This window comes from Varanus komodoensis, unplaced genomic scaffold, assembly GCF_004798865.1.
Source record: "Varanus komodoensis strain SLA01 unplaced genomic scaffold, ASM479886v1 scaffold1, whole genome shotgun sequence".
Lineage (NCBI taxonomy): Eukaryota > Metazoa > Chordata > Lepidosauria > Squamata > Varanidae > Varanus > Varanus komodoensis.
In genome coordinates this window covers 102,504,289-102,532,247 of record NW_025335268.1, presented here as the reverse complement: position 1 = coordinate 102,532,247, position 27,959 = coordinate 102,504,289, and the positions used below count along the sequence as shown (strand labels likewise).

Below are 27,959 nucleotides of genomic sequence, written 5' to 3'. Positions count from 1 at the left end.
AGTTGAGATTAAAAAATAAAATCTGAACAATATAGTACTGAAAGGTCAAAGAAAAATTGGGAATTGTTCTTTTTCTTTGAACATGACCCTCCATGTTTACTTTGCTTTTCAGATTGTGTTTTTCCCCCCAAAAAATGGGGTTTATCCAGCAGCACTTGCTGCTGCTGCTGCTGCTGCTTTTCTTTTATGGCACACAGAGATTACTGTTAAAACATGGAGAACAGCCTCCATCCTAGAATCTGGGGTTTTCCACACTGAACTGTTGTTTCTATTTTGCTTTGCTTCATTTTGCTTTGTTGGCAGGCAGGCTGTATCCATACCGGATTTTGTTCCCTGTGATTTCACAATTCTTGAGCTACACCAAGCTCCTTTTTCTCATTTAGAACCATGTCTCCACACTAAGCATATAGTCATGCATGTTATGAATGTACCTCATTAGTGCACACCACTTTTCCTAAAGAAAAAAAAAGCAGTGGAAGTGTGGCATTTCCGAATTCTTTAATTTGGAAGTGCGGAGCACACAGCTTTCTTTGTTTAACTTCCTGCTTGGTTTCCTGATAGACAAGGCAGCTAGGACAGGGGCCCACTAATCAGATCCTCTGTCCATTGCTTTGTAAAAGATAAAGCATCTTCCCATCAATACCCTCCCATTATAAAAATGTCTCATAGAGGATGGATGGATGGATGGATGGATGGATGGATGGATGGAGAATGAGGTAGGTAGGTAGGTAGGTAAATAGCTGATCAATAGACAGCAGATAGATAAATAGAAAGATAGACGGGGAGGGAGGGAGAGAAAGAGAGGATAGATATAATCTTTGTGCAATTCTGCACAGGGGAGGAGGGGAAAGAAATTGCTACTAATATAAACTGGCTATTTCAGCCTTGGATTCCAGGAATATAGCAGCAAAGAAAAAAAAATAGTTAAGCAGCTGCTAATGCCGTACCAGTTTCCTTTGTAAGGGAATGAGATTATTTTTCTCCTCCTCAGCAGCACTTCACTGCCCCACTCCATCACCACTATTGCAAAGCCCTCTCATGATTTCAAACTTTAAAAAATTATTAATACTTCTTTTGCAAGTCTGTTCTTCTGAAATACTACTAACATGTTTTTTTAAAAAATCATAAGTAGCAAAGTCAGCTACAAAGTTAGGCAGGTAATTTTGGTACAAATTCTAAACACAGTGTGTTCTGGGAGTACAACAGAAAAAGAAACAATTACTTTAATGGCTGTTAATGCCATTTCAACAAGCTCAAAGAAGGCACAGGAGGTAGATCTGCAAGAGGAAATACATGGCAGGGAATCAGGAAAGAAGGGCCATCTCCAGCATGTCATTCACTCTCTAATTCATCCTGCCCTGTTTCCATCCCACATTTTTCTGCCTACACTATCACAGAAAATGTGCAGCTGTTATTTCAATTGTCTGTTCCCCGCCTTAATGCATTTTCTGTATTACACAAAAGAAATTTTGGGAAAACACTGGCAGATTACACAAACACGACTGCGTCTGGATCACCAATGAAATGTGCATCAATGAGCCATTGAGGGGATTCCTCCATTGATGCTCATCAAAGCTCCTAATCTTTCAATTCATAATGAAGCTGGACCAATGCATTTCTCAAATGAAATTGGGTACCACTTAGGAATGACTGTACACCCTGCTTCCTCAGTCACTTGGGCATGAATACACTTTGCACCTTTCTGGCAAACTGATCAATTGCACATAAAAACTGATTGTTATAAATAATAAAAACACCATACATGCAAAACACACTCAAATCAACAAAAAAAAGAAACTGTTGGCTTTTTTGATGACACAGTCTTTATTAATTTCATGACACAACAACCATCAGTAATCTTAAAGTGGATATTTTGGTTTTGCAATTTAATTTTTCATATGAAGAATATCCCTTTAAACTAGATCTTTAGATCCTGGTAATATATATGCATGGTACACATGCAGATACAATACCAGGATGAAAAGGATTTACTGACAGTAACTAAGCTGTAGGAAAGGTATTTTAACAATAAGCAATTGGAGGAAGGGAGATGGATTGAGGGAGGAAGTCATAGCTGTCTGAAGAACTGATAGACTGGAATTTCAGGACAGCTACATTTGGGCCTTCAGCCTAAGGTTCCCTGTTCCTGCTGTAAATTTGGCTGAGGAATATAGCTGTTCCTCTGATTCTCTTTTTACTACAGGTCCCATCTGACCCAACCTTCGTGGCCAATGGTCAGAAATGATGCAAGTTATAATGCAACCCCTCTGGAGAATGCCAGGTTGCAGGGCAGGGTGCAGTAAACACTATGAGTATCCTCAGGCAAAATAATAAAGCACACACAAGAGTTGAGTATGGATTCCTGAATTGTGGATTGTTGTTGAAACATGCATTATTGTGTTGTCTGAACCCAGCTGACACAACAAACCATCATTTCTTTTCATTTACTTTTTGTGGTTAACAAGCCATCTGGATTCAGACAATATGATGCCCTACATTTCAGCAATGACCCATGGTTCAGCAACAACCCACAGTCGGTGCATACTCAGCTGTTATGTGAATCTAGGCTATAGGTTTGATCCAAATAAATATTTTGATGGTCTGGTACAGGTAACCAGCAGTACCGAATTAAGTTTGCCATTCTTACTAGCCCCCTTTCCTTTGCCTAATCTGCCACTGACATGATTTTCTATAACTGAATTTCTTTTGGAACACATCCATACCCCTTTATTCTAAGATAACTTAAGATAATGAAAAAGTCATTTTTGGTACTCCCTGTCTCTGAACATATTGCTTTCATCATGATGATGGTGTCCTCTCTAGTTGAAGAGAAAAGTGCCTTCAGTTCAATGTCATCTAGGGTGATTTTCCTGACTGATGTGAAAGTTACTTTGGAGGTTTAGATTTGTCACTTGTTAATGCTATTTATGTGTGACAGAAAGTAGAATATCACTTTTAAATTAAAGGCATATTCTAATCAATTTAGCTATACATTCAAATTATAGATGTGATTCAGAACAAAAATTAAATACCACACAAAATATATTAAGGTGAAAGTAAGAAATACTGCAGAAAATATTACTATACAATGATAGAATGAAATATACCTGGAGTAGTTTAAATCAATGTGTATCCCATTTATTAGGGAAATGACAGAATATATTCTTCAACCCACACTAAAATATGTCATTTTCTTCATATTTCTCTTCCTATGTTCCAAAATATATCTTCAAGTCTCCAATCCCAATGAATCAATTGCACTTTTTAGAAAAATAACTTTCCTCTATTGCTGTAACAATGGCTAAGGAATGAGTGCAATGCTACCTATGCTGAGCACACTGTCAGCACAACAGGACAAGAAAGAAGACACTACTGGGCAGATGTCCTCTAAATTCTGAAATGGCAACTGCATCTTTCCTTTTGCCACAGACACACATACCTACACAAACACAGAGGGGGAAAGGGAGGGAGGGAGCCTACACACCTTTCCGCAGTCTCACTCACCTGCTTGTTCTTTTTCTCCTTTATTTATTTATGTATTTATTTGTTACATTTTTATCCAAGCCAATAGCTGAAGTTCTCTGCTAATAATACTATAAAATAACACTGTTGCTGTTTTACCGTTGCTCTACATAAATCTGTTTCAGTCCTAGTCAGCATCCCTTTCTCTTCCCTAATCCCAGCGTCTAGAAGAGAAAGAGAACAGAAAGAAGTTGCAGACTATGGTTATAAATATCCCTGCCTCTGAGGACTAAGCTGCACATTTCTTTAAATGCATTGCATGTATTTAAACGTTATCCTTTTTACACTTTAGTGTAAAATGTGTAGGGCCAATCTAGACTGGGAAAACTGTTCTCAACCAGCTGCTTCCTCCACCTCCAATGTACACAGAATGTAAAAAGATTGAAAAATTCATTGGAGTCAATGAAGAGGGGACTTCTTTCCTTCTTTTGTCCCCATAGGTGTCTGTGATTCTTCTAGTGTGGGGAGTGACTGAATGGGAGGGTTTAAACCCCAGGGATACTGGTAATGTCTGCCAGCGGGGTCTTTTATCCACAGAGGTTTTATTTTGAGCTTCACAAGCGCTATTCATGGTGATGAACCTATTCTGAGAAAAAAATCAGCACCATGGATAGCTCATATAACTAAGAGCTGCAGTAGATGAGGGATCAACCTCAATGGCACTGGCGTCAACAACCTACCCTGCTTACCCAGCTGTGGCGCCACCCTAGGATATAGTGTAGCCCTCAGACAGCATTTTTCTTTTACTGCTTTGAGGCCCAGGCAAACATGCCTTCAATCAGTATCTAGCGGCAACCTTTTTTTTTTTTTTTTAACTCGTTACTCTTAACTTTTTACTCTCTACTTTAGATTAGGGATAGGCTCCCAATCTGTATCAGGACCCTAACATGAGGGCAAGGCAGACTTAAACCCTGCCCTGTTTTAGAGCTGTTGTGTTTGTCTGCCACCTCACCTCTGTCTTTGTCTGCTCACTGTGGTGGAGAACAAAAGAATGAAAGAACAGGCTGTCAATTAGATGTGAGAGTTTGGAAAACTGACTATGATGTGTGACAACTGGTGCCTTATCAGGTCCAATTCTGACCTAGAAGAGTAGGGTGGACCTCTGGACTCAGAGGACTGGTGGCCTGGGTTTGGGCCACAGTCCAGGAGTTCACTACCCCTATTTTAGAGGCTTGGAGAACATTTTCATTTTCCAGTTGATTGGAGAGATCAATTGTTATTTGCTAAAGTGATGATGCAGGAATGACAAATAGGTCTTCCCCTTCTGTTCTGTTATTAATCAACCTGGCTCACCTTCTCCTTTACCTACCTTCAATTTTGACCAGGAGGTTTCAAAAATCAATGCCGGTGCCTGTGCACTATCAATAGGCATTCTACCTCTGGCACTGGAGGTAGCATATAGCCATCAGGACTAAGACCAATTTATAGTCTTAACCTCCAAGAGTCAATCCAAACTGCGTTTAATGCCATTTAAGCTGGTTGCTATCATTGTATCTTGTGAAAATAAATCCCACTGTTTAACTATGTGCTTGCTGTGCGTACTCCCTTTTTCCTGTCCTGATCTTCCCACCAAACAGCCTCCTGGGATGACACTGATGGATTCTGTTTTAGCAATTTGAGAGAGGGAGAATAATTCATTTTTCCACTTTCTCCACATCTGCCATAATAACCATGTGTACATGCACCAGTTCTGGAATTAATTTTAATAATACAATCTGTTTTCACATGGCAAGATTGCCAGTAAATGTGTTCTGAAAAAAGAAGTTTTTGAGTAAGACACTCCCTCCAGTTGGCTCTGCAGAAGGATGCAAAATAGCATATAAATAATGAAAACCAGACTGTTCACATATATTATTTTCTCATATCATCTTTGTATATCTGATTTGCATTCTGTTCTCAGGCTACAACTTCCTTTCAGTTGCTCATGTCTTTCTTCCTGTTTGTAAGCCAAGGGTCTTTCGAGGTGATGCCAAAAAATGGTATATAATTCTACAAGCTCCAGTGTTATCTATGTATAAGATGATTACTTCTGAGTCCTTAAGGTAAATGCAACAATTCTCTCTCTGTATATAAAAATATCATCACAAATGATGAGTCGTACTATTAGCCTTTCCTATTTTCAGACATTTTATGATGAACTAGAGATGTGAGTAACTTCATCAAGAGAGATGAGAGAGATATTGGAAACTGAACATACTATTAAGCAAGGGGTGGGTAAAGTATGCCCCTAGGACAGCATGCATTTCTCCCCATAAGGTTATGTGGCCTTCAGACCAGGCCTTGAAAAAGGTATCCAGATGTGATCAGTTCAGACCCCTGGCAAGAGTGAGCTGTCTTTTCTCTGGTAACCATGTGTTGGAAGGAAAAAAGAAAAGAGAGCAGGGGCACAGGAAGAGAGAGAGACAACCACTCCTTGTCCAGCTCTGGCTAATGCATGCTATGCTAACACTAGAGGAGGCAGGACTTGTGTTATTCTGCAGAGACTCTCATTAGCCTACCTTAATTGACACAAGACCCACCCACTTGAGACACACTGCAGCCCTGGTCAGCCATTTTACATCCAAGGAAAAACAGTTTTGCCTGTCTGTCTAATTGACCCTTGGGGACAGCTTTTTCTGCCTCCTGTGCATGCTTTGGCGAGTAGTGTTGTGGAACTGGGCTGTGAAAATTGTCATGGGTTAGACACAGCAATTATATTAGTCAAGAAAAATAGCGATGCAGGTATGGTAAGATCAGCAATGACCCCCCCCCCAAGCAGAATTTTTTAGATGATCGGGAGATTCCCGAAACTTGTCTTTCAGAGCTATGAGACCTAAGATTAAGATAAAGGTTGTTTTGGAATTACTAATATTAAATACATTTGTGAATTTCATCTGTATTACTTTGTAATTCCAGTTTTGGGTGTCAAAGAATGCCATCAGCAAATAATTGAAGTGACTGATAATTGGGATTTGGTGCCATTGATGGGCCTAATACTTGTATTTGTCCATTTTTGCAAAGTAAATACTGGGACAACTGAGTAGGGTATAAGTTTCAGCCTATTTACCCATCCATGTCATGAGGTGAGAAATTCACCAAAGAATTCTTATTATTGCAGAGAGAGAGAGAGAGAGAGAGAGAGAGAGAGAGAGAGAGAGAGAGACCTTGGCTGCCATGACCACCTAGGACAGAACAATGACTTCCAATGAAAATAGAGTGACTACTTTTCTAGTTTCTTCCAAGCCAATGAGGAAGTACATGAAAGTTTCCAAGATAAGGAGGAGGCATTCTTACATCTCTCCCATCTAGCCTGATGGCAGGATCACTTCCAGGTTAAAAGCCTCCATTCCAAGAAAAGTGCTCTTTTTTTGTGGGTGGGGCGGGGGAGCTATTCACTCACTCAGCTGCCTGCTTGCTTTCCTGGTTGTGGCCTTACTTGACCATGCCTGGATTTGGATGCTACCCCACGTTCCCCACAATGTCACAGTCCAGCACTATGTTGGACACTCCAGAGCACTGTGGGGAAATAAACACATCAGGTGGCTTTCAGACCTACTATGTCCCGTGTACAAGGGTGCCAGGAAAGTGAAATATGCCTGCAATTCTGCTAACCTGCCAGGATCCACAGTCTGTCCTTTAAAGAAGAGAGAGTGCCTTAAGTGCATCATGGACAAAGTATCTGTAGAGAAAGGGGAAATGTTCTTTGCAAATATTATCCTGTAGAAATATAAACATTATCTGCAGCAGCACTAACAGTGAATTGTTGTCAATGTTCAAGACACTTATTGCTTTTTATTCCAACAAATCTGATTACACTTCATATTTTGGGGAAAAATCAAATCAGTTGGGCAAAAAGTGCATAAGAAATAAGAAAACAAAAGGCAGAAGTCTTGGAATAACTTATTCATTGAGTTTGCTGCCTTGGTTCTTTCAGCAGAGTTCTTATCCTGTGAAGCACAAGCATCGCCTTTGAGGGAAAGACTTGTTTTCTTATCTAATTCTTCCCAGTGGATGGAATCAACAATGATTGGCAATAATTGAGATGCTCCGACTGTGCTGAATGATTTCCTAACTGAAGCCACTATCTCTTATCTGTTGAGCATTGTCCTAGCAGGATTAGTACATAAATAAGCATGGCTCATACACTTCGCAGATCTAGACGCTAATATTTCTGCTCACAATGTGGCTAACAAGATTTTCATTGACAGGAAAATCAATTCCTCTGCATGAAATATGATTCAGTCCACTCTGTTTATGTGAAAAATAAATCAGGACTAAGAGATAGCAAATCATTTCCTGTTCCAAAGGCATTTGCCATGACAGGAGGGAGTTTCCGTGTTCAGCAATTTAAGTGTAGAAGAATCAGTCCGGCTTGGTGACAAAATAGGCTGCTCGAGTGAAGTGGCATGTGAAAGAGAATGGATCTGCACATTGGGGTGCAAAGGAATAATTTCTGAAAGGATCCTTCAATAGAAATGAATGGTGCTAAATGGATGACTGCAGAATATGGACTTCTCACAAAAGGTGTTGATTGTGGTCTCATGATCCCCACTTATCAAAGTCCCAAAATTACTGCATGATGAAAATATTGGTGGGGTGTGGTAGCTTCATTGAGGCTGCTGTGCTCTGAAAAAGGGGAGTGATGTTTTGTGAGTATACAAACCTATATGCATCTACTCACAAATTTGAAATTAAATATCTGGGTGGGGATGCTTGAGAAATTTGAACTTTGTGAATTCCGTTATGAGTTTACCTGAATTCTGTCCTCACTTATCTTAAGTAAAGGCTTCTCTACATGAGGCACTTATTGTGTGCTTCTGATCCCTCATTCACAGAAGCATGAGAGTTCTTTTCACAATGTTTTCAATTCCCTTGCTTTCCAGTCATTTTTGCAGCTCTTTTAGAGTAAGAAAAGTCAGCTATCAAATTTCAAATGTGAAACAAACTGAAATGAATGCCTCACGTATTCCCACTCTTCTTCCCACAAAAAAGACAGAAGAAGCCTATTGAAGCAGCAGCTTGAACAACTCTTGAAGAGAAGCTGTAAGTTACAATAAGTTCAGTGGAGCCTTATATGCAAGCATGTATAGGTTTGCACTGCACATTCTCAACTAGCATTCCCACTGCTAGAAAGTTTCAGCACAGTTCTTGGCTCTCCAAGATTGTATTCAAGAATGTGTATTTTGAGGAAGCAATTCATGAAAATAATTCTATGAATTTCATTCCTAGTCCCAGAGAAGAGCAGGATTGCTTTGGACCAATGGAAAGTCAATTACATGTGTCCTTGATCAATTCCAGCCAGGCCTCCCCCTAGAAGCAAAAATGACAAAGTTGAGGCTCTCGTACTTTAGACATGTCATGATAAAGCAAGACTCACTGAAGAATATAATCATTCTAGGCCAAGTTGAAAAAGGCAGAAGAAGAAAAAGAAGACCAAATATGAGTTGGATTGATTCCATAAAGGAAGCCACAACTTTGAATTTAGCTAAGCAGTGATCTCATGGATTGAATATTTTGGAGGGCTGTCATTCATAGAGTTGCCATAAGTTGGAGATGACTTGATGGCACATAACAATAAGGACTGCTGTCTTAGGAAATCCATATAAAAGAAATGTAAGTAAATATTGCTTGAATAAAAGTGTGTTGTAGAGTCATCGTGGTAAGTTTATTTCTTTTTAAGGGGAAAAACTTTTCTGCCCACTGCAATTTTAGCAATCTAGTTCCAGTCTACACTTCCAATTGATACCTTCTGTTCATTAAAATGTAAAAATATTAGTGATATACTCTTTAAATGAAATACAATTGTAGCAATTAAACAGTATAACCATTGTTTTAAAAATAAAGACGGGGTATCATTCCAGTCACTTCCACTTTACAACATATTTGTTTATTATCCAAAATAATTTGATCCTATTCCTGAACCAAAAATGCTTCTGGATTGAATGACACAAAAGCTGCAGGCTTATGATTTAAAATGACACAATGTACAAGGGAAATGAAAGGGCATGAAAAGGGAAAAATCTTGTTCTTTGGCAAGGCTATTGGAATGGCCCTGCTTCCCCTCTGTACAGCTTGTAGGAATGGCTACCAGTGCAGAAAGCCAAGGAAGGTGGAAGTGGTCTACAGCACGGTTAAACAATTGTTTTTCTCCTAATAAAACACATTTGGTTCAAAACAAACATTAAACAGACCTAGGGTACAATCTTATGGCCTCCTGACATCATCTGAGGGGCCATGACATTATCTGGAGTCCTGACTAAGAGATCCAATGACTCTGCTCTGTTCTTTTGCAGCTGGCACAGAAAGGAATGTGCCTGCTACCACCCTGGGACTCCAACTGTGTCTCAGAGGAGAGAAAGGGGACATGCCAGGCAGTGGACAGGAAAGGAGGCGGGGCCAAGAATTTAGACCCATTCTTATTGGTTCCCTTGCTTTCTTCCCACCTCTACCCGGCACTTTAGCTTGATGGCAAAAGGAAAGCCATCTCAATTCAATTCAGGATGTAAGGCACAGTGGTGGAGACCACCGCTGCTGCACCCCATTCAGGGCATATGATCCACATAAGGGTCTAAGTTCAGAAGTTTCTGTGCACTGAGGATGAGGTAGACAGGATCTATTGAAATGGTTTTGTTAAGTCCAGTTGACTTCACTAACCATCCCTAAGCTGAAATCGAACCATTTATATTTCTGTTCTTGGACATTTTATGGGCAGTAATGGGCAGATAAACAGATAAATACTCAGGATGTATAAGACTAAGACCAGCAGCCAATCCAGAAAGAGTCAACAGCCCTTGCTGACAGTTCCCCTAGACTGAAGGGAGTGTCACTGAATTCCAGACTAATGAATGGGGAAAAAACCATTCACCAAAGTCACTTAACGCATGAATGGTGCTAATTGCAATTTCACTGGTAGTTCCCAGTGAAAGAATAATGATATATTAGTGTTAGGAAACATATTTGATAACAACATTCCCCCTATTATGTAAGAGTACTTTGTGCCAATGTTAGCTGGGTTCCATTACTTGAACACCAGAATAAAAAAGAGCAAGTGGAATAAAATGATTAAATCCAAATAATAAATTGTAAAATGCTCTATTTTTCCCCTCATTTCAAACTATCCACTCACTTTTTCATTTCAAAATGTGGCCTGCTTCTCATTTGAAATACTTTTCCCATTTGTCAGGGCTATTCAATCCTAATCGATTTTATAGAGAAGGCTATAAAATTATGATTAGTTTACTTTCATAAATACACCATTTATCCATATATACATCTCCTTCTGCATGGATGGAAAAGTTCGTGTTATTTAACAATTCAGTCCTGAATCCGATCATTAGATTCAGTGGTGATTACTTCCAACTGCAGCATTTTAATGTTTTCAGTGGGTTTGTGAGCAATTGTATCAGCTCTACCAGGGCCCCATGTTTATAATTTCAGCTATATAACTAATCAGGCATCTCTGACAGAGCTACAGAATATATCAATCCATTCTTGCACACTAAAAACAAATCATTGATGTTGATGAAATCTTCAACCGATTGAAGGAAGTTTAGATTCTATACATTCTACTGGCTTTTTCCCAGTTGACCAGATTATGTGGTCTTGCAGACCTGTTCCCCTCTCACCCACATTTGGGGAATTTGCACTCCTGCAACATGAATGAAATTCTTGAACATTGTTTTTTAAAAAAAGTCTAATACCATGAATGAATAGATAAGGGAATGAAAGATGCCTGACCATCCGCAAAACACAAACAGAGCAGATATAAGAATATCCACAAATCACTACAAATATGCAATCTACAAAGAAACATCCTGCAATCACACAAACTGCAGAGAGGGGTTTTTTTCCCCCTAATGACATTAATAGTTCAAAAGATCATCTAAATCTAGAGTTATTAAATTAATCTCAGTTTTCATCACCCAAAAATGGGAAATATTTGTGTGACAGTACAGTCTTACTGTACAAAAAGATGGACTTTCTCATTAGAGTGGTGGTAAGTATTATACAGAGTACATTCTTGACAGTGAAAAATGACCATTCATTTATCCTTTGGCTGAAGTGGCTATTTATCACAATATTTATAAACTTGACCCTGAAAGAATGGATTACATTTATCAATAGTCACTGATCCCAAACAAAATTAAATTAAGAGCTCTTTGAAATTTTATTTCCTTAGAGCATATTGTATTGCAAGGTAGCCAAGAGCTAAACTACATGTATTAAATGTATTAAAACAGCTGAGAAGACATGAGAGGTATTTTTTTTCCTGATGTCATTCTGGGGTATTTTGGAAAGAAATGCAGCACCCACGAAAAATAATGACAAACAAAGCAAAGGCAGCTACAAATTGGGCCATCATCTTCGTGGCAGCTAGTATTTCTTACCCAATACACTGCATTGAATGTGGCTGCTAGAAATGACTACTGGTATCTGGGTGCTGCTTCTGGATACAGGTAAGTTCCACATTGCCAAACAGAATAAATAAGCACAAAGAGATTCCTGTTCGTGCCAAATCCTTCCTGTGAGCCTTTGCTTAGGGATGAATCCAAATCAGACTGGAGGGACACTTTGAAGTTTGCCATTGTGCAGCGGGAGTTAGAGACCAGAGGGAAGGTTAGGGAGACGGAGGTGCAAGTCTTCCTCCACCACACATTCACTGGGTTATTGAGCTGGCCATACCCTCCTAGCCTAGCCTAACTTGCAAAGCTATTATGGGGACATAATGTGGAGACTGTCTCTGAATGAAAGAGGTAGAGCAGGGGTAGATGATGGCAGAGACAATGAAGATGCTGATGGCAATAAGTTTGCATGTGTCATGAATGAATGTACACCGTCTGGGTGAGCGTTCCCTCTAAATCCATGGGCAGCAAAGGACTAGTCTTTGCTCCTCTGTCTCACAAGCTGGGTTCCAACAAAGGCTGCTGCTCAAAAGATAGGTGGGGAAAAGAAGACTTTTAAATTGTGGCACTCTGTGGTCTGCAGCTGCTCCCTGTCACCTGCCACACCATATCCTTTTACAAGCAGGACCAGGAAGTGAAGATGGGGAGGGGGGGAGGAGGAGGAGGATCTTCTGGTGGCCTGTGCCCAAGAGTCCAACCTTAGTTGTATTGCTAGCCAAGACCAATTCAGACATGTATTATATCTGGCCAGGCAGCCTGGAAGTCCCTGAGCTGCTAATGAAAGCTGGTGGTTTTTATTTAGCTTGGTGATTCCAAACTACATAGGCCCTAAAGAGTTTGTATGCAGAGCAACTCTCCTACCACCATTTGCTTGCAGTGACCCTTTGAGTGGCCCAACCAGTCTTCTATTTGTTGCAAGCAACTATTATGCACTTCTTAGTAAGGTAAAGGTTCCCGTGCACATGGAACACTATTACCTTTCCCACCAAGTGCTATCTAGATATCTACCTGCATTTGCATGCTTTCAGGCAGAAGCTGGGACAGAGTAGCGGGCTTTCACTTTGTCATGCGGATTTGAACTGCTGACCTTCTGATCAACAGCCCTGCATCTCCATGGTATTCATACTATTTGAATTAATTATTGTTTAGTTCATATACATATACACTGCAGTCCTTAAGTTGTTTACATAAAATTAGGCCTTGCTTCTATAGAACTCTCTTTGGCAGCCCTATCTAGAACCGTGGCTTAGAAAAATGACAGGGCTGTGATATGGCCATAATGCTAGGAGTTCACTGAAACTTTAATTTTAGATGAACTTCCCATTTCTTCTCTTGACTGGCTTGAAACTTTTTAAAAAATTGCCAGTGGAACTGCAAGTGAGAGAAGGGAAACCTATCAAAAATGCAATGCCAGTCAGTAGGCATTCAGTTTAATCACAGAGACCTGGGCGGGTGGGGGGGGGGTTGTTTCCCTCTCACAATTGTGCCCGCCCGGGTACCTGGTCCAGCACCAACCATGCCTGGAGGGGAGGGGAGGGGGGGTCGCTCTGGTTTATCGAGCTTCTATCTCCCTTGTGGGGCTTCCTGTCCTCTCAAGGCCGGGGCTGGAGTGCCTCCACTTGGTGTTGGGCTACTGAGACAGATTGGGGATTCTGTTGGTGTACCGTGCACCCTTCTGCCCAACAGACTCCCTACCTGAACTGACGGAGATCGTCTCGGACGTGGTGTTGAAGACTCCCAGGATGTTGGTCCTGGGGGACTTCAATCTTCATGTCGAGACGGTTCTAACCGGGGCGGCTCAGGACTTCATGGCCTCCGTGGCGGCCATGGGTATGTCTCAACATGTCATTGGCCCGACCCATGAATGTGGACACACTCTGGACCTGGTTTTCTCGACGGGGCAGGAAGAGGGTGATCTGAGGGTGAGGAATTTAAGCTTGATGCCCTTGTCATGGTCAGATCACTTCCTCATAAGGTTTGAGCTCGAGAGCGGCCTTTCCCTCTGTAAGGGTACGGACCCGATTGTATTGGCCCGCCCCCAGAACCGGATGGATCCTGATGGATTCCTGGAAGCTCTGGGGGATTTTCCGGTTGACAAGGCTGGTGATCCTGTCGATGCCTTGGTTGAACTGTGGGATGAGGAGATGACCAGGGCTATTGACACGATCGCTCCCAAGTGTCGTCTCCCACCTGGCAGAGCCCGTTCATCTCCCTGGTATACACCTGAATTACGGGCGATGAAGCAGGTTGGGAGACATCTAGAGCATAGGTGGAGGAGATCATGGGGTGATTCTGACCGAACACACTTAAGAGCCCATTAACGGGCCTATGCTGTGCCAGTGAGGATGGCGAAGAAGAAATTCTTCTCCGCTTCCATTGCCTCCTCACAATGCCGTCTGGCGGAGCTCTTTCGGGTGGTGCAAGGGCTGATACATCCAGGCCCAAAGAAACATCTCGTACCACCCTTGAAGGCCTGCTGTGATGATTTTGCCAGGCATTTCAGGGAGAAAATCGCTCAGATTCGCCACGAGCTTGACTCTACTGTTGAATCAGATTCTACTGGTGAGACACCATCGACACTGTCGAGTCCACAATTAATGGATGAATTTCAGTTGTTGCGGCCTGATGATGTGGACAAGGTGCTTGGACAAGTACGCCCTACCACTTGCTTACTAGACCCATGCCCATCTTGGCTACTTAAGAAAGCCAAGGACGGGATTGGGACCTGGATCCTGGAGGTGGTCAACGCCTCTTTAAGAGACGGCCAGGTACCTGCCCCTTTAAAGGAGGCAGTAGTCCGGCCAGTCCTAAAGAAGGCATCCCTGGATCCAGAGGTGGCCGCCAATTAGACAGGTGGCCAACTTCCTGTTCCTAGGCAAGGTGCTAGAGCGGGTGGTGGTGGGACAACTCCAAGCACTCTTGGATGAAACTGATTATCTGGACCCATTTCAGTCCGGCTTCAGACCCGGGTATGGCACTGAGTCTGCCTTGGTCGCCCTGTACAATGACCTGTGCAGGGAGAGTGTGTCCCTGTTGGTTCTCCTGGACCTCTCAGCGGTTTTCGATACCATCGACCATGGTATCCTTCTGGATAGGCTAGCGGGATTGGGAGTTGGGGGCACTACTTTGCAGTGGTTCCACTCCTATCTCAATGGCCAATTCCAGAAGGTGGTGCTGGGTGACTATGGCTCTGTGCCATGGCAGCTATGCCATGGAGTTCCGCAGGGATCCATTTTGTCCCCTTTGCTGTTTAACATCTACATGAAACTGCTGGGAGAGGTCATCAGGAGGTGTGGGCTGTGGAATCATCAGTACAGTGAAGATACCCAGCTCTACCTCTCGTTTTCCACCAAGCCAGGTGAGGCAGTGGCTGTGCTGAACCGGTGCCTGGCTGAGGTAATGGGCTGGATGAGGGTCAATAAACTGAAGCTCAAGCCAGACAAGATGGAGGTCCTGTTGGTGGGTGGCTCGGGCCTTGGGATGGGGCACTTGGGCCTTGTCCTGAATGGGGTTGCACTCCCTCTTAGGGACATGGGACAGGGTTTGCAGCTTAGGAGAGCTTCTCGACCCTGAGCTGTCTAGAAGTTCAGGTGACGGCAGTGGTGAGGAACGCCTTCCTTCAGCTTCGGCTGATACATCAGCTGCGTCCCTTCCTGGAGAACGACTGCCTGGCAACAGTGACACACGCGTTGGTGACTTCCCGATTAGATTTCTGTAATGCACTCTATGTGGGGCTACCCTTGAAGATGGTCCAGATACTTCAGTTGGTGCAGAATAGAGCTGCCAGTTTGCTGACGGGGACTGGGCATTGTTCTCATATAACCCCAGTTCTCCATCAGCTCCACTGGCTCCCAATTGAAGTCCGGGCCCAATTCAAGGTGTGGGTTATGACCTATAAAGCCCTCAATGGCTTGGGTCCTGGGTATCTAAAGGAACGCTTGCGTCCATACATGCCCTCCTGCCCCTTGAGATCAGCAAGAGATGCCCTTCTCCGGGAACACTCCGTGAACGATATTAGGAGGGTGAGCACCCAGAGGAGGGCTTTCTCTGTGGTGGTAACCCATCTATGGAATGCGCTTCCCAGAGAGGTCTGCCTGGCGCCATCGTTATTTGTTTTTCAGTGCCAGGCTAAGACCTTTTTATTTAAAACTTATTTTAATTGTTAAATTATTTGTATTTATAGGATTTTAAATTTTTAGCCGAGATTCACTGGGGGTTTTTAAATAATTTTTTATTGTTATATGGTTATTATTTATGTATTTGTTTCTGTTGTGAGTCGCCCCGAGGCTTCGTTGCGATGGGAGCGGCATAAAAATGTTTAAGTAAATAAATAAAAATAAATAATCGCCCACACCTAATATCTATATATCCACTGCTGTCCATCTCTTCCTACCAATGATCCTAATAAAACGGAAGATTCAATAGTCTTACAATATCTTTCTTATAAATCTGCTGAATGGATAAATACCTAATGAACCAAAAAAGAACATGATATTGACAGTATACCTATCCCCTTTGCAATCAACCAAAAAAGATTTTACCATCTTGATATTCTGTTACTGAAATAGAGAGTAAGTTGAGAGAGAGCAATAGCAAAATTATTGCTCATGTGTTCTCTATTGTGAAGGATGTTTTGTCTGTTTTCATCGTTTCAAATTAACCTTCCTTCATGGCTAAGCACATGGTGTGATAAACCTTCTGTCTAAATGATTTTGATAACTGCATCCTGATCGATGTATGTGCAAGAACTGGAATGCAGCCATTCAGGGTTCTGTCGAGCAAGACTCAAATCCACAAACTTGGGAATGGGAATCAATAGGTCTAATCACAAAATCCTCCCACCCCACTTATTTTATAAATTGCATTTTTATCTTACTCCAGGTTGGTCATCCAGTTTCATGGCTGGATAGAGAAGCAGGCCCTGATTTCTCCCTCATTCAAGTAGCTATGTGAGCACTTTAAAAAATAGCTAGCATGCAATGGACTGTAAGCTGTGATGTGCAGCCCATATAATTTTACCCCTGTTTGCATAAACTTTGCAGTGATGTGGCTATAGGATTTCTTCCTGCACTAACAGTGGAGCAAAAAGATAGCTGAATGAGGTGAAATTGTGACAGTAGTGAGGTTATATGGGGAGAGAAATTAAAAAATCCACAAGTGCCTTCCCACTTATCCTAAAAGTTAACCAATTAATGTATCCCATGGCCTTCTGAATGCACCAGGTAAGGAAACCATCATAAGAGTCTTCCATCTAATGTAAGCATTGCACAGTACTGATCACAACTGTGTTGGGAGATGTTTCGTTCTATAACAAAATGAAGCCAGAGTAGTTTGACTAATGACAGTTTTGTCACATTAGGGGATAGCCTTTATCAAGTCAAATAATTTGTTCCTTCTGGCTCAGAACTGTCTACACTGACCAGCAACAGCTCTTCAGGGTTTCACATAAGGGTCTTTCCCTGACCTAACTGGGAAAGTCAGGAACTGAAACTGGGCGTCCGGGATTTCATTGTGCAAATCATGTACTCCACCAATGATCTACAACTTTTTCCAATACAACAGGTCTATATTAGCACAGACCTCGAATCCAATACAGGTCTATATTGGCTTCATGTCAATTCATAAGATTTGCAGACTTTTTAGAATGATTGAGAATTCTTTACTTTGACATGAAATACAAGTTAAGTATTAGAAATAATGGGTTCATTCCTTTAGGAAAATGATGAATTCTCTCCAGGATATCCAGGATAACTCTCCAGTTATTCTGGCAAAAAACCAATCCATTAGTCTCCTATGCCAGGGCAAGGTTTTTACAAATATCCAAGTTCTGGACCTTACCTACAGCCATTGTTCTTAAGGGCCAGGTGATTTGAAATGCTTCTTTTTTGGTGCCAAATTATATAAGAAAGGGGAAGCAAAGGTGTGCCTCAGTGCATGACATTCCAGGTTGAGAAAATACATGAATTGAACTGATGGCCAAATTCAGTATGGACCACAAAAGCAGTTGTATGAATTAGCCCTTAAGAAAACCATTGTAGAAAGCCAAGATATTTCTGCAAAAGGGAAACAAAGTTGGCATGCCCTAACAAGGAAGATATTTGAAATGTTAGGGCAGTAGTCTCGTTCAAGCACAAATTGCTGGTAGGAAATTCTGTGCTTGTGTTTGATGAGCTTTCATTAGGAATTTTTAACCAGGGTCAATTTTGTTTTGCTGTCAGTTGAACCTCAGTGTAGTTGACAGGGAACCCAGAGCTGAACTTTACAGAGCCACAACATCTCAGCCCCTCTGCACTGAAGCAGAAGGATCACAGTGCTTTGAACACATGGATCTGCCTGCATCCACACTTTCAAAAGAACTCCCTGCTTGGGGAGGGGAGGGCCAGTGCAGGGAAGTAGACCCCTTTGACAGACACATCTGCTTCGGTGCACAGGGGTGGGACGCTGCTTCTTGGAAGTGGGATTGGCTTTTTATGGTGGGGAAAAGGAAAAAGAGAGAGAGAGAGAGAGAGAGAGAGAGAGAGAGAGAGTGGAAAGAGAAAAGGAAGAGGAGAGAGGGAAGGATGAAAGAAAAAGATAGAACAGCAGAGAGAAAAAGAGCAACTCAGAGAAAGGGTGGCAAAAAGAAAAAGATGGGGGTGGGTGAAAGGAGTGATAGAGAGAGAGAAAGAGAAAAATGGTGATTCCACACATTTTTGGAACTGGTTACACCACAATTAGCTCTGGCTCTGCTACGCCAGGAAGTAGTCCTGGACTTACTTTTCCTACAGGTTGCTGGACCTTCATAGAAAAAGTTTCCCCACTTTTAGTACCTTCATTAAGTGTATGTCCTTTAATTTTTCTTTTTCCAGGCCATCTATCCTTGTTTTCCATTTGTCCCGTGTGCCCAAAGGAAGTGCTGTGTCAGTTAGTCAGCACCATCTTCAAGAGTAAAAACACCAGCTAGAATTTAGTGCAGAGCTTCTGTTGTTTCCATGCTTGCCATGTAGCAGCAACCATATGAAACAACCTGAGGGGGCGATAAACAAGATCTTGTAACACAGTAATTAATTATGATACCACTGAAACCCAATTATTTGTATGCAAATTAAAGTATACTTGTTTAGATTGTAATAAGGTTCCTGTTGTAACCCGCGATGTTACAGATGAGACCAGAGACCGGATGGTAAAATAAAGAGGAGATTTATTCCTGTGGCAGGGATCACATTCATAGAGGAATGCGGTCCGAATGGAGTTTGAATGAGGTTTTTATAGCTTCACGGTGAGTTTTCGGTAAATGGGAAACAATACAATCAGTTTTTGACAGAAATCAGAACCATGGTGACAACGGGAAGTTACAAAATCACATAGCAGCAGTTAAGCAAGCGATATAGAAGCAGATTTGATTAGCAGTAAGTTTTATCTTTTAATTTACACCTTCCAAGCAATCTTTGTCCATTACGTTGTACGTAAGCTCTTTCCACTTTCCGAGGGGAATTCTCTGAGGCAGTTACTAGTCATTTGAATGGGCTAGAGCTTAGGAGAGCTAAGCCTATCATGCACACCCTGAGACAGTTTGATTATTCTAGTGTTTGGCCGTGTCATGCCTATCTGGGGCCTAGAGGAGTCATGCCTATCTGGAGCCTAGAGGAGTCATGCCTATCTGGATGTCCTGAGAAAGCTGATAGATATTTCCACTATATCAGGATCCTGGGGAGTCAGGCATAACATTCCCCACTGATCTTAACGGGAATCGATTCCTCGATTCAGTCATGGGAAGGGGGCTATAGCCGTTCAGCCCTGGGTGTGGTCTAGTGTAAAATGTCAACACCTTTATAGTGTTGATGTGCTTTTGGACAAAGCGCGAGAGCCATTGAATCAGAAGAGGTCCGGAAATAAGAAGAAAGAGCAGTCCTAGTAGGGGTCCAGCCAGGGAAGAGAGTAGGCTGGTCAGCCATGGGGACCAGCTGAATAGCCGCTGGTACCAGTTAGAGTTTTCCATGCGGCGCTTTTCTCGGTCTTCTATCCTAGCCCGGACAAGATCCAGACTATTCCTGATGACCCCAGAGTGGTTTGCATAGAAACAGCACTTCTCATCCAATGCCGCACATAGCCCTCCCTGTTTGAGCAAGAGTAAGTCCAGCTCCCTCCTATTCTGGAGGGCTACTTCGGCAAGGGAATCGAGAGATTGTTCCAAAAACCTAATGGAGCCGTGAAGCTCTTGCAAATCCGTGTCTACCTGTTTAGATAGGTAAAATATGTCTTTATTTCCCTTAATCAGGGCACCTGCTCCCACCGCTGCGGAACGCGCGACTCCTAGATCGAGCAGTAGGGGGGCCAAAAGAGGGACGGCTCGTTTAACGCGAGCCCCAACAGGCCAATCGCCTATAGGGGTCACCTCCCCATCGGCGAGGTAGATCTTTGGGAGGACGAGAGTTAAAATGCAGAGATCCGGCTGAGGTGCCTGGGTCGCCGAAGGACTAGGGAGGGCCATGAGGAGAGTGGAAGATATACACGGCGTTAACCCGGCGCGGCAGGCGAAGAGAGTTCCATTGGGGGCCGCCAGTAAATAAGGGCTCGTGCCAGGGGCTAGAGTAATGGTGGAGGCGCAGCGGGGGTCGTTCAAGGGTCCTTGGGGACCCGTGACACAAGTCCCCACCCCCGAAAACCCTTCCAAGGTTATGGTGGGGTACAGACCCCATTGGCAGCGAGCCTGGTAGTTCTCGGAGTAGGAGAGGTTGCGGAAATCTGAAAGGGAAGCGTTTACTCCTACTCCAGTGTAGAACGGAGGTTGGGGGCTCAAGCACAGCCAGCAGTCTCCGGTTATGTTGGGGTTAGTTTCGTTGAGAACCTGGAAAACGGCCGTCACTAATTTGTACAGGCGGGAGGAATCGGCAGGGCTCTGGGGAGGAGGAGGTCCTTTTGGCTGAGGGCGAGCAGCATTAAAGCTGCGAAAAGGCTCAGTGGGCGGCCGAGGAGCGGGGTTGAGATCCGCCACCTCAGGGTACTTTAAGACTCGGTTGGGCCCTACTGGCCCCCAGGGTTGTGGGATAATTTGCTTCTGTATGGTGAATCTGACCCCCGGATCTTTCCCAGTTACATATAGTCTCAATCCCCAGGTTTTTCCTTCTGCCCAAGAATCCTCCTGGCCTCGCTGGATCGTGAGGCTCAGGGGATTCTGTTTTCCCACTCCCCTTTGACTTGATTTTACTCTTTCTACCACGATCCAGTGATCTTTCCCTCGCCCCTCCCCTTCCATCCATGTTGCGAATGTCTCGCATCCCCATTGAGCGCAATAGAAGTAAGACGCGTCCCCGCAGTCGGGACTGCCGTCCGCTGGGCAACCATAATACGCTTCAGTTTGTAAGTTTCTTTCCAGACTCTCATCCCCACACCCATACCGCCCCTGCCCTATGTACCCTCTGGTCATGGATGGTCCTTCTCTCGCAGACGGCGGAATCAGGTTCCTCCAGCGTGGGGGAAGCAGCTGGCAGAGGTCGATCCGGAAGACTGGGGAGGTATCGTGGGTGTGAGTCAGGATGGTCACCAATGGCGGAGGATTTTGTTGTATTCCATAGGAGGCGAGGTCCGTCCGCAAGGTCCACTTCACCTGCATCAGCTGATGTGGATTCTGGGGAAGGCTCCCCACCCGATGGGTGAGGATAATCAGGAGGGCTGCTAGGAAGAGGTTTTTGGTAGCCGTACTCGCAAAGGGTCTCCCGTCTGGCGCACCTTCCATTTTTCTGAAGGTCCTGGCGAAGCCGGCAGCTGCTGGGAGGAGACTTTTTTCAGCTTTACTCGTAAGGAGTCTCCCGTCTGGCGCACCCTCCATTGTTCTGAAAGTTCAGGCGAAGTAGGCTTGACCTGTGTCACGTGGAACCAGTAGGGTTTCTCAGCCAGTCTTACTGCTGTGGGAGTGGACAGGATCACCTGGTATGGCTCCTTCCACCGGGCACCTAGAGTAACAGGGTGAAAATTCTTTAGCCAGACCCAATCTCCCGGGTTAATGCGTGGGGTGGAACTAGGCACGGGATCAGGAGCGCCGTCCGTGCTGCCTGTATTAGACTGGACCTCCTGGCGAATATCCCCCCGGACTCTGACAAGGGCCTGTAGGGATTTGAGTAAGGTTTGGTTAGATAATTCGGTGCGTATTTCCTCCATTAGACGAGGAATCAGAGGTGGGGGCCGGCCAAACATTATTTCAAAGGGGGTAAAACCCTTTTTATAAGGGGAACAGTGCGCACGCATGAGGGCAAAGGGAAGGAGGTTTGTCCAGGGATCACCAACTTCAAGAGCATATTTCGTTAGAGTTTCTTTTAAGGTTCTATTCATACGTTCCACCTGGCCAGAGCTCTGCGGTCGATAGACGCAGTGCAATTTCCAATCTACTCCTAAAGTCTTACCAGTTTGGAAGTTTGGGCGACGAACGCCGGCCCATTATCGGAGCCCAAAGCTAGGGGTATTCCAAATCGTGGCAATATCTGGTGTAGTAGGGTCCGGGCAGCAATTACTGCCGTCTCTCCTTTGGTGGGAAAGGCTTCTACCCACCCGGAATGGGTGTCCACAAAAACCAAAAGGAATCAGTACTTGCCTTTTGTAGGTTTTATTTCGGTAAAATCAATCTTCCAATGTTCACCTGGTTGTTGTCCTCTGTGTCGGACGCCCTGGGCGGCGGAGGGCCGGCTGGCACCTGCGTTGACCTGGGCGCACGTGGCACACCTGGAGGTGATAGAATCGGCCAAATCCGAGAGTCCCAGCAAGTAGAAATGGGGGCGGAACAGTTGGCAGAGTCGGCTCATTCCCAGGTGTGTAGCTCGATGGGTCTGAAAAAGGAGGTCTCGCCCCAGTGCTTGGGGAAGAAAAATCCTTCCATCGGGGCATTTCAGCCATCCTGCCTTAGTCTCAGAGCACTGTAGCCTCTTCCCCATCTCGATCTCCTCCTCTGAGTAGGTCGGTCGATCCGGGAGAGCTCGGGACGGTAGCTGAACCGGGAGGATTTCAAGGGCAAACCCCACTGTTCTCAAAGCGGCTTCCTTTGTGGTTCTGTCAGCGAAATTATTTCCCCGCGAGATCACCGAGTCATCCCGTTGGTGCCCAGGACAATGAATTATAGCCACACGTTCTGGCAGCCAGAGAGCCTCCAGGAGGGACACGATTTCATTTGCGTTCTTAATGTCCTTCCCTCCGGAGGTTAACAGTCCTCGTTCTTGATACAAAGCCCCATGGACGTGAGCCATGGCGAAAGCATATCGGCTATCCGTATAAATATTAAGAGTCTTTCCCTTTCCCCATCGGAGACCCTGTGTCAGGGCGATCAGTTCCGCCTTTTGAGCCGAGGTATCATGCCCCAAAGACTGTGCCCATATTACTTCCGAGCTGGTGACCACCGCTGCTCCCGCACACCGATTGCCGTCCTTCACGAAACTGCTTCCGTCCGTAAACACATCGAGGGCTGGTGGTCCCAGTGGTACGTCCGTCAGGTCTGGTCTGGTGCCGGTGAGTGCGTCAAGGACTTCAGCGCAATCATGGGAGGGGCTCTCTGGTTGATCGTCCAGCAGTAGAGTCACTGGATTAAGGATGGCTGTTTTGGAAAAGGTGACCCGCGGGGATCCAACAACAGTACCTGGTATTGTGTAACTCGAGCATTGGAGATCCATCGGTCAGGTGGGCTGTGGAGTAGGGTTTCCACGGCATGAGCCCCAGTGACGTGGAGGTCTTGTCCCAGGGTTAGTTTCTTGGTTTCCTTCACCAAGATCGCCGTTGCTGCGATCGACTTCATGCAAGTGGGCCACCCCGCCGCTACCAGATCTAAACGTTTCGATAAGTAAGCAACTGGTCGTCTCCATGGGCCCAAAGTCTGAGTGAGGACCCCCCTCGCTATGCCCCGGGCTTCGGCCACGAAGAGCTGGAAGGATTTCTTGAGATCGGGTAGGGCCAGTGCCAGTGCTGTAGTAATCGCCCTTTTAAGAGCCTGAAACGCCGATTGCTCTACCTCTGTCCAAATAAGGGAGTCGCCTTTCCCTCCCTATTGCCTTTCCGGCAAAGCCGGGGATCCATAGTTGGCAATACCCCACTGTGCCCAAGAATTCCCTTACTTGCCACTTAGTCGTGGGCGTTGGGATATTCTGAATCGCTTGGACTCGGCTGGCCGACAGCATCCGTTTTCCCCCCTTCAGATCAAACCCCGAATAAGTCATTTGCCTGCTGCAGATTTGTGCCTTCTTTGCTGAGACCCGGTAACCCAGAGAACCTAGAGCTGTTAGGAGGTTCCGGGTTGCATGTAGGCACACAGAGGCGGATTTCGCTGCCAGAAGCAGGTCATCCACATATTGCAGGAGAGTAACCTCGGGGTGCATTTCCCTAAAAGGGAAAAGGTCCTTACTCAGAGCTTCATCGAATAACGTGGGGGAGTTCTTGAATCCCTGCAGCAACCATGTCCAGGTGAGTTGACCTGAGAAGCCTTGGTTCGGATCAGTCCACTCAAAAGCAAAAAGAGGCTGACTCACCGGTGCCAGAAGTATACAGAAGAAGGCGTCCTTTAAATCCAAGACCGAATACCATATCCGGCCTGGCGGCAACTGGCTGAGCAGGGTGTAAGGGTTAGGAACGGTTGTGTGGATAGTCTCTACCCGAGCATTTACCTCTCGTAAGTCCTGGACTGGCCGATAGTCTCCAGTACCGGGTTTCTTGACTGGCAGCAGCGGAGTGTTCCATGGTGACCTGCAGGGTACTAAAATTCCTGCTTCCAAAAGTCTCTGTATGTGCGTACGTATTCCCAATTTCGCCTGGAGCGGAATAGGGTATTGTGGTTTTCGAATCGGAGTAGCTGAACTATTAAGCTGTACAACGATTGGAGGCTGATGAGATGCTAGACCAGGGGGGTTGCTCTCAGCCCATACTCCTGGGATCTCTCTTTGGAGTTCTCTCAAAGCCTCAGAGGGAGTTTCAGGGATCTGGTTCTCAAAGAAAAGATACTCGTCTTCTAGGGACACTGTAAGCAAAAGAGCAGCGGGCTGCTGGGCACCAAGGCTTAAATGAGTGCCATCTTCTTGGAACGATACTGATGCCCGCAGCTTCCGTAGGAGGTCCCGTCCCAACAGGGGGTAAGGGCATTCAGGGATTACCAAAAACGAGTGGGTGCTAGTCCATTTTCACAGGTCAGTTATGCGGGCTGAAGTCCATGGGTAAGTCCTGGGTCGCCCTGTTGCCCCTGTAATTTGAGTCTTTTCTTTGGTGAGTTCCCCGACCCCCTTTTGGAGTATGGAGTGGGCTGCTCCGGTGTCCACCAAGAATGTGGTTGGTTGGCCCCCCACAGTTAAGGTTACCAAGGGCTCTTGGGGGCCTAGATTGACAGAGCCCTGGCCCCTTCAGTCTTCCTCCAGGGTGAGGAGACTTCCCTTCCTCGGGTCTACTTTCATCTGAGCCTTTTTGCGGGGGCATTCATTTTTCCAGTCACCCATCTCCTTGCAGTAGGCGCATTGATTCTTACCCAAAGGGGGGGGTGGCCTCCCCGTCCCTGAGGGCCCTTTTTCCGCTGGGTCCCTCGTCCCCTACTGCTTGTTTCCTGTAGGGTTGCTAAAACGACTTTCGTCATTTTCTTTGTGCCTGTCACCTCCGGGTCTTCCCGATTGTTGAAGACTTTCTGCACTATTTCAACCAGTTCGCTAAGATTCTTCCCCTCGAACCCATCTAATTTCTGGATTTTCTTTCTAATATCTGAGGCTGACTGACTTACAAAAGCTATGTTAATAGCCCTCGCGTTCTCGGGTGCCCGGGGATCTATAGGCGTATACTGCCTGTATGCCCCAAGCAGACGTTCTAGGTATGAGGCTGGAGATTCCCGGGCTCCCTGAACGACTTCGCTAACCTTAGTCAAGTTAGTTGGCTTTCGTGCTGCGCCACGCAAGCCTTGCAACAAGAGTTGGCGGTACCTGATCAAAGCTCCTTCACCAGCATCTGAATTCGGATCCCAATTGGGTTGTTGGGCCGGGAGGTGCTCCTCCAGAATAATCGGATTAGTGGTGGGTTGGCCATCCGTGCCCAGAACCTGCTTCCGAGCTTCAAGGCAAATTCGATCCCGTTCTTCGGAAGTAAAGAGGACCTGTAAGAGTTGCTGACAATCGTCCCAAGTGGGGCGATGAGTGTAAAAAATTGTTTCTAATAGCGAAATCAGACTTTGGGGTTTCTCAGAAAAAGGGGGATTCTGCTGCTTCCAATTGTAAAGATCGCTTGCGGAGAAGGGAACATAAATCATGAACGGCTGGGTGGTCCCCGAGGTTGGTGCAAGTTCGCGAAGGGGTAGAAGGGCAGAGGGTCCCGATGAATCAGGTGATGAGCCTTCAGCGGCTCCTGGCCCTAGGGGTGACCGCTGCGAGTATGGTGGGGACTGCAGAAGGGAGTAGCCTCATTCCCAGGGCTCTGAGATTCGGGGGCATAAGGAGGGGGTTGAGCCCACGTCTCTAGAGGGTCATCTGTTGGAATCTCAGGGTAAATACTCGGAGGAGGCCGAGGGGAAGATTTCTTGATCTTGGCATCTGTTTGGGGTTTCTCCGAAACCTGCCTGGTAGCTCCTATAGCCGCAATGAGTGGGGTGGGCTTGGATCTTCGTTCGTTCCGCCTACAACTTTTGATGTAAGAGGGCCGTTCGGTGGCAATATCCATCCAGGTGTCTATATAGGGACTCTGATCGGACTGACCGGGGTTCCTATGGATTACAGATCGGACTTCCCACAGAAGGGAAAGTTCGAACAAGCCTTCCGGCGGCCATCCCACATCAAAAGCTGCCCATTGTGATTCGCAGAGAGCTTGGAGTGTGCCCGAATCTGCAGATACTCCGAATCCGGAAGCCCTTTTGGAAAAATCAGAGAAATTATTTAAGAGACATTGCAGAGGGGTAAGCGGAAGGGATTGACGTTGACCTATCTTCCTGATCTGGGGAAAAAAAATCTTTACAGAGAACAAGTGTAGAGAAAAAAACGAGACAGGAGACACCTTTTTACAAAGAACAAAAAGCCGGCAAGCACACACACACATAGCAGAATCGGCCAATACCGGGACCGGCGAGCGGCCAATACCGGAACGGACCGCCGCGACCGGGGCCGATGTCTCGTACCCTCGACCGGAAAGTAGCTTGTAATGCTGCGTCCAGCTAAGCTGTTCTTTCCAACACAGAGATCTGCAGATATCCAGAAAGAAACAGAGACAGAAGGCGGAAAGAAAGGAAAATCCGCCGTGCGCACTTACCAATTACTCCTCTTTCAGCCAGACATCCCACCGAACCGGGGTAAAAAGAAAAAGGCTAAAACCGCCTGTAGGGCCCGTCCCGGGTTCGAGGGAGGCCAGACCGCTGGTCTCTGATCTCGCTGGGGCCTCCAAATGTTGTAACCCGCGATGTTACAGATGAGACCAGAGACCGGATGGTAAAATAAAGAGGAGATTTATTCCTGCGGCAGGGATCACATTCATAGAGGAATGCGGTCCCGAATGGAGTTTGAATGAGGTTTTTATAGCTTCACAGTGAGTTTTCCGTAAATGGGAAACAATACAATCAGTTTTTGACAGAAATCAGAACCATGGTGACAACGGGAAGTTACAAAATCACATAGCAGCAGTTAAGCAAGCGATATAGAAGCAGATTTGATTAGCAGTAAGTTTTATCTTTTAATTTACACCTTCCAAGCAATCTTTGTCCATTACGTTGTACGTAAGCTCTTTCCACTTTCCGAGGGGAATTCTCTGAGGCAGTTACTAGTCATTTGAATGGGCTAGAGCTTAGGAGAGCTAAGCCTATCATGCACACCCTGAGACAGTTTGATTATTCTAGTGTTTGGCCGTGTCATGCCTATCTGGGGCCTAGAGGAGTCATGCCTATCTGGGGCCTAGAGGAGTCATGCCTATCTGGATGTCCTGAGAAAGCTGATAGATATTTCCACTATATCAGGATCCTGGGGAGTCAGGCATAACAGTTTCCAGCTAGGATGTTCGATATCTCCTGCACCTTTAGTGTTCGCCAGTAGAAATTTCAGTGAAGTGAAGAAAGAATGATTCTCTGGAATTTTGCCTGCAACCCACCTACAGCTA

The 27,959-nt window shown here is 45.1% G+C and overlaps 2 protein-coding genes across 2 annotated transcripts; both read right to left on the bottom strand.

Annotated features, from left to right (window-relative positions):
- Positions 1-19,581: 19,581 nt before the first annotated feature.
- LOC123024088 (endogenous retrovirus group S71 member 1 Env polyprotein-like) lies at positions 19,582-21,495 on the bottom strand. Its single transcript, XM_044431402.1, has one exon. It carries the CDS (start codon positions 21,493-21,495, stop codon positions 19,582-19,584), a length of 1,914 nt encoding a protein of 637 aa, XP_044287337.1.
- Positions 21,496-21,557: 62 nt separating this feature from the next.
- On the bottom strand, positions 21,558-26,133 carry LOC123024085. The gene is given in 5 exon segments (XM_044431389.1): positions 21,558-22,285; positions 22,288-23,488; positions 23,491-23,892; positions 23,894-25,221; positions 25,434-26,133. Coding segments are annotated over 5 exon segments (4,359 nt in total).
- Positions 26,134-27,959: the final 1,826 nt, after the last annotated feature.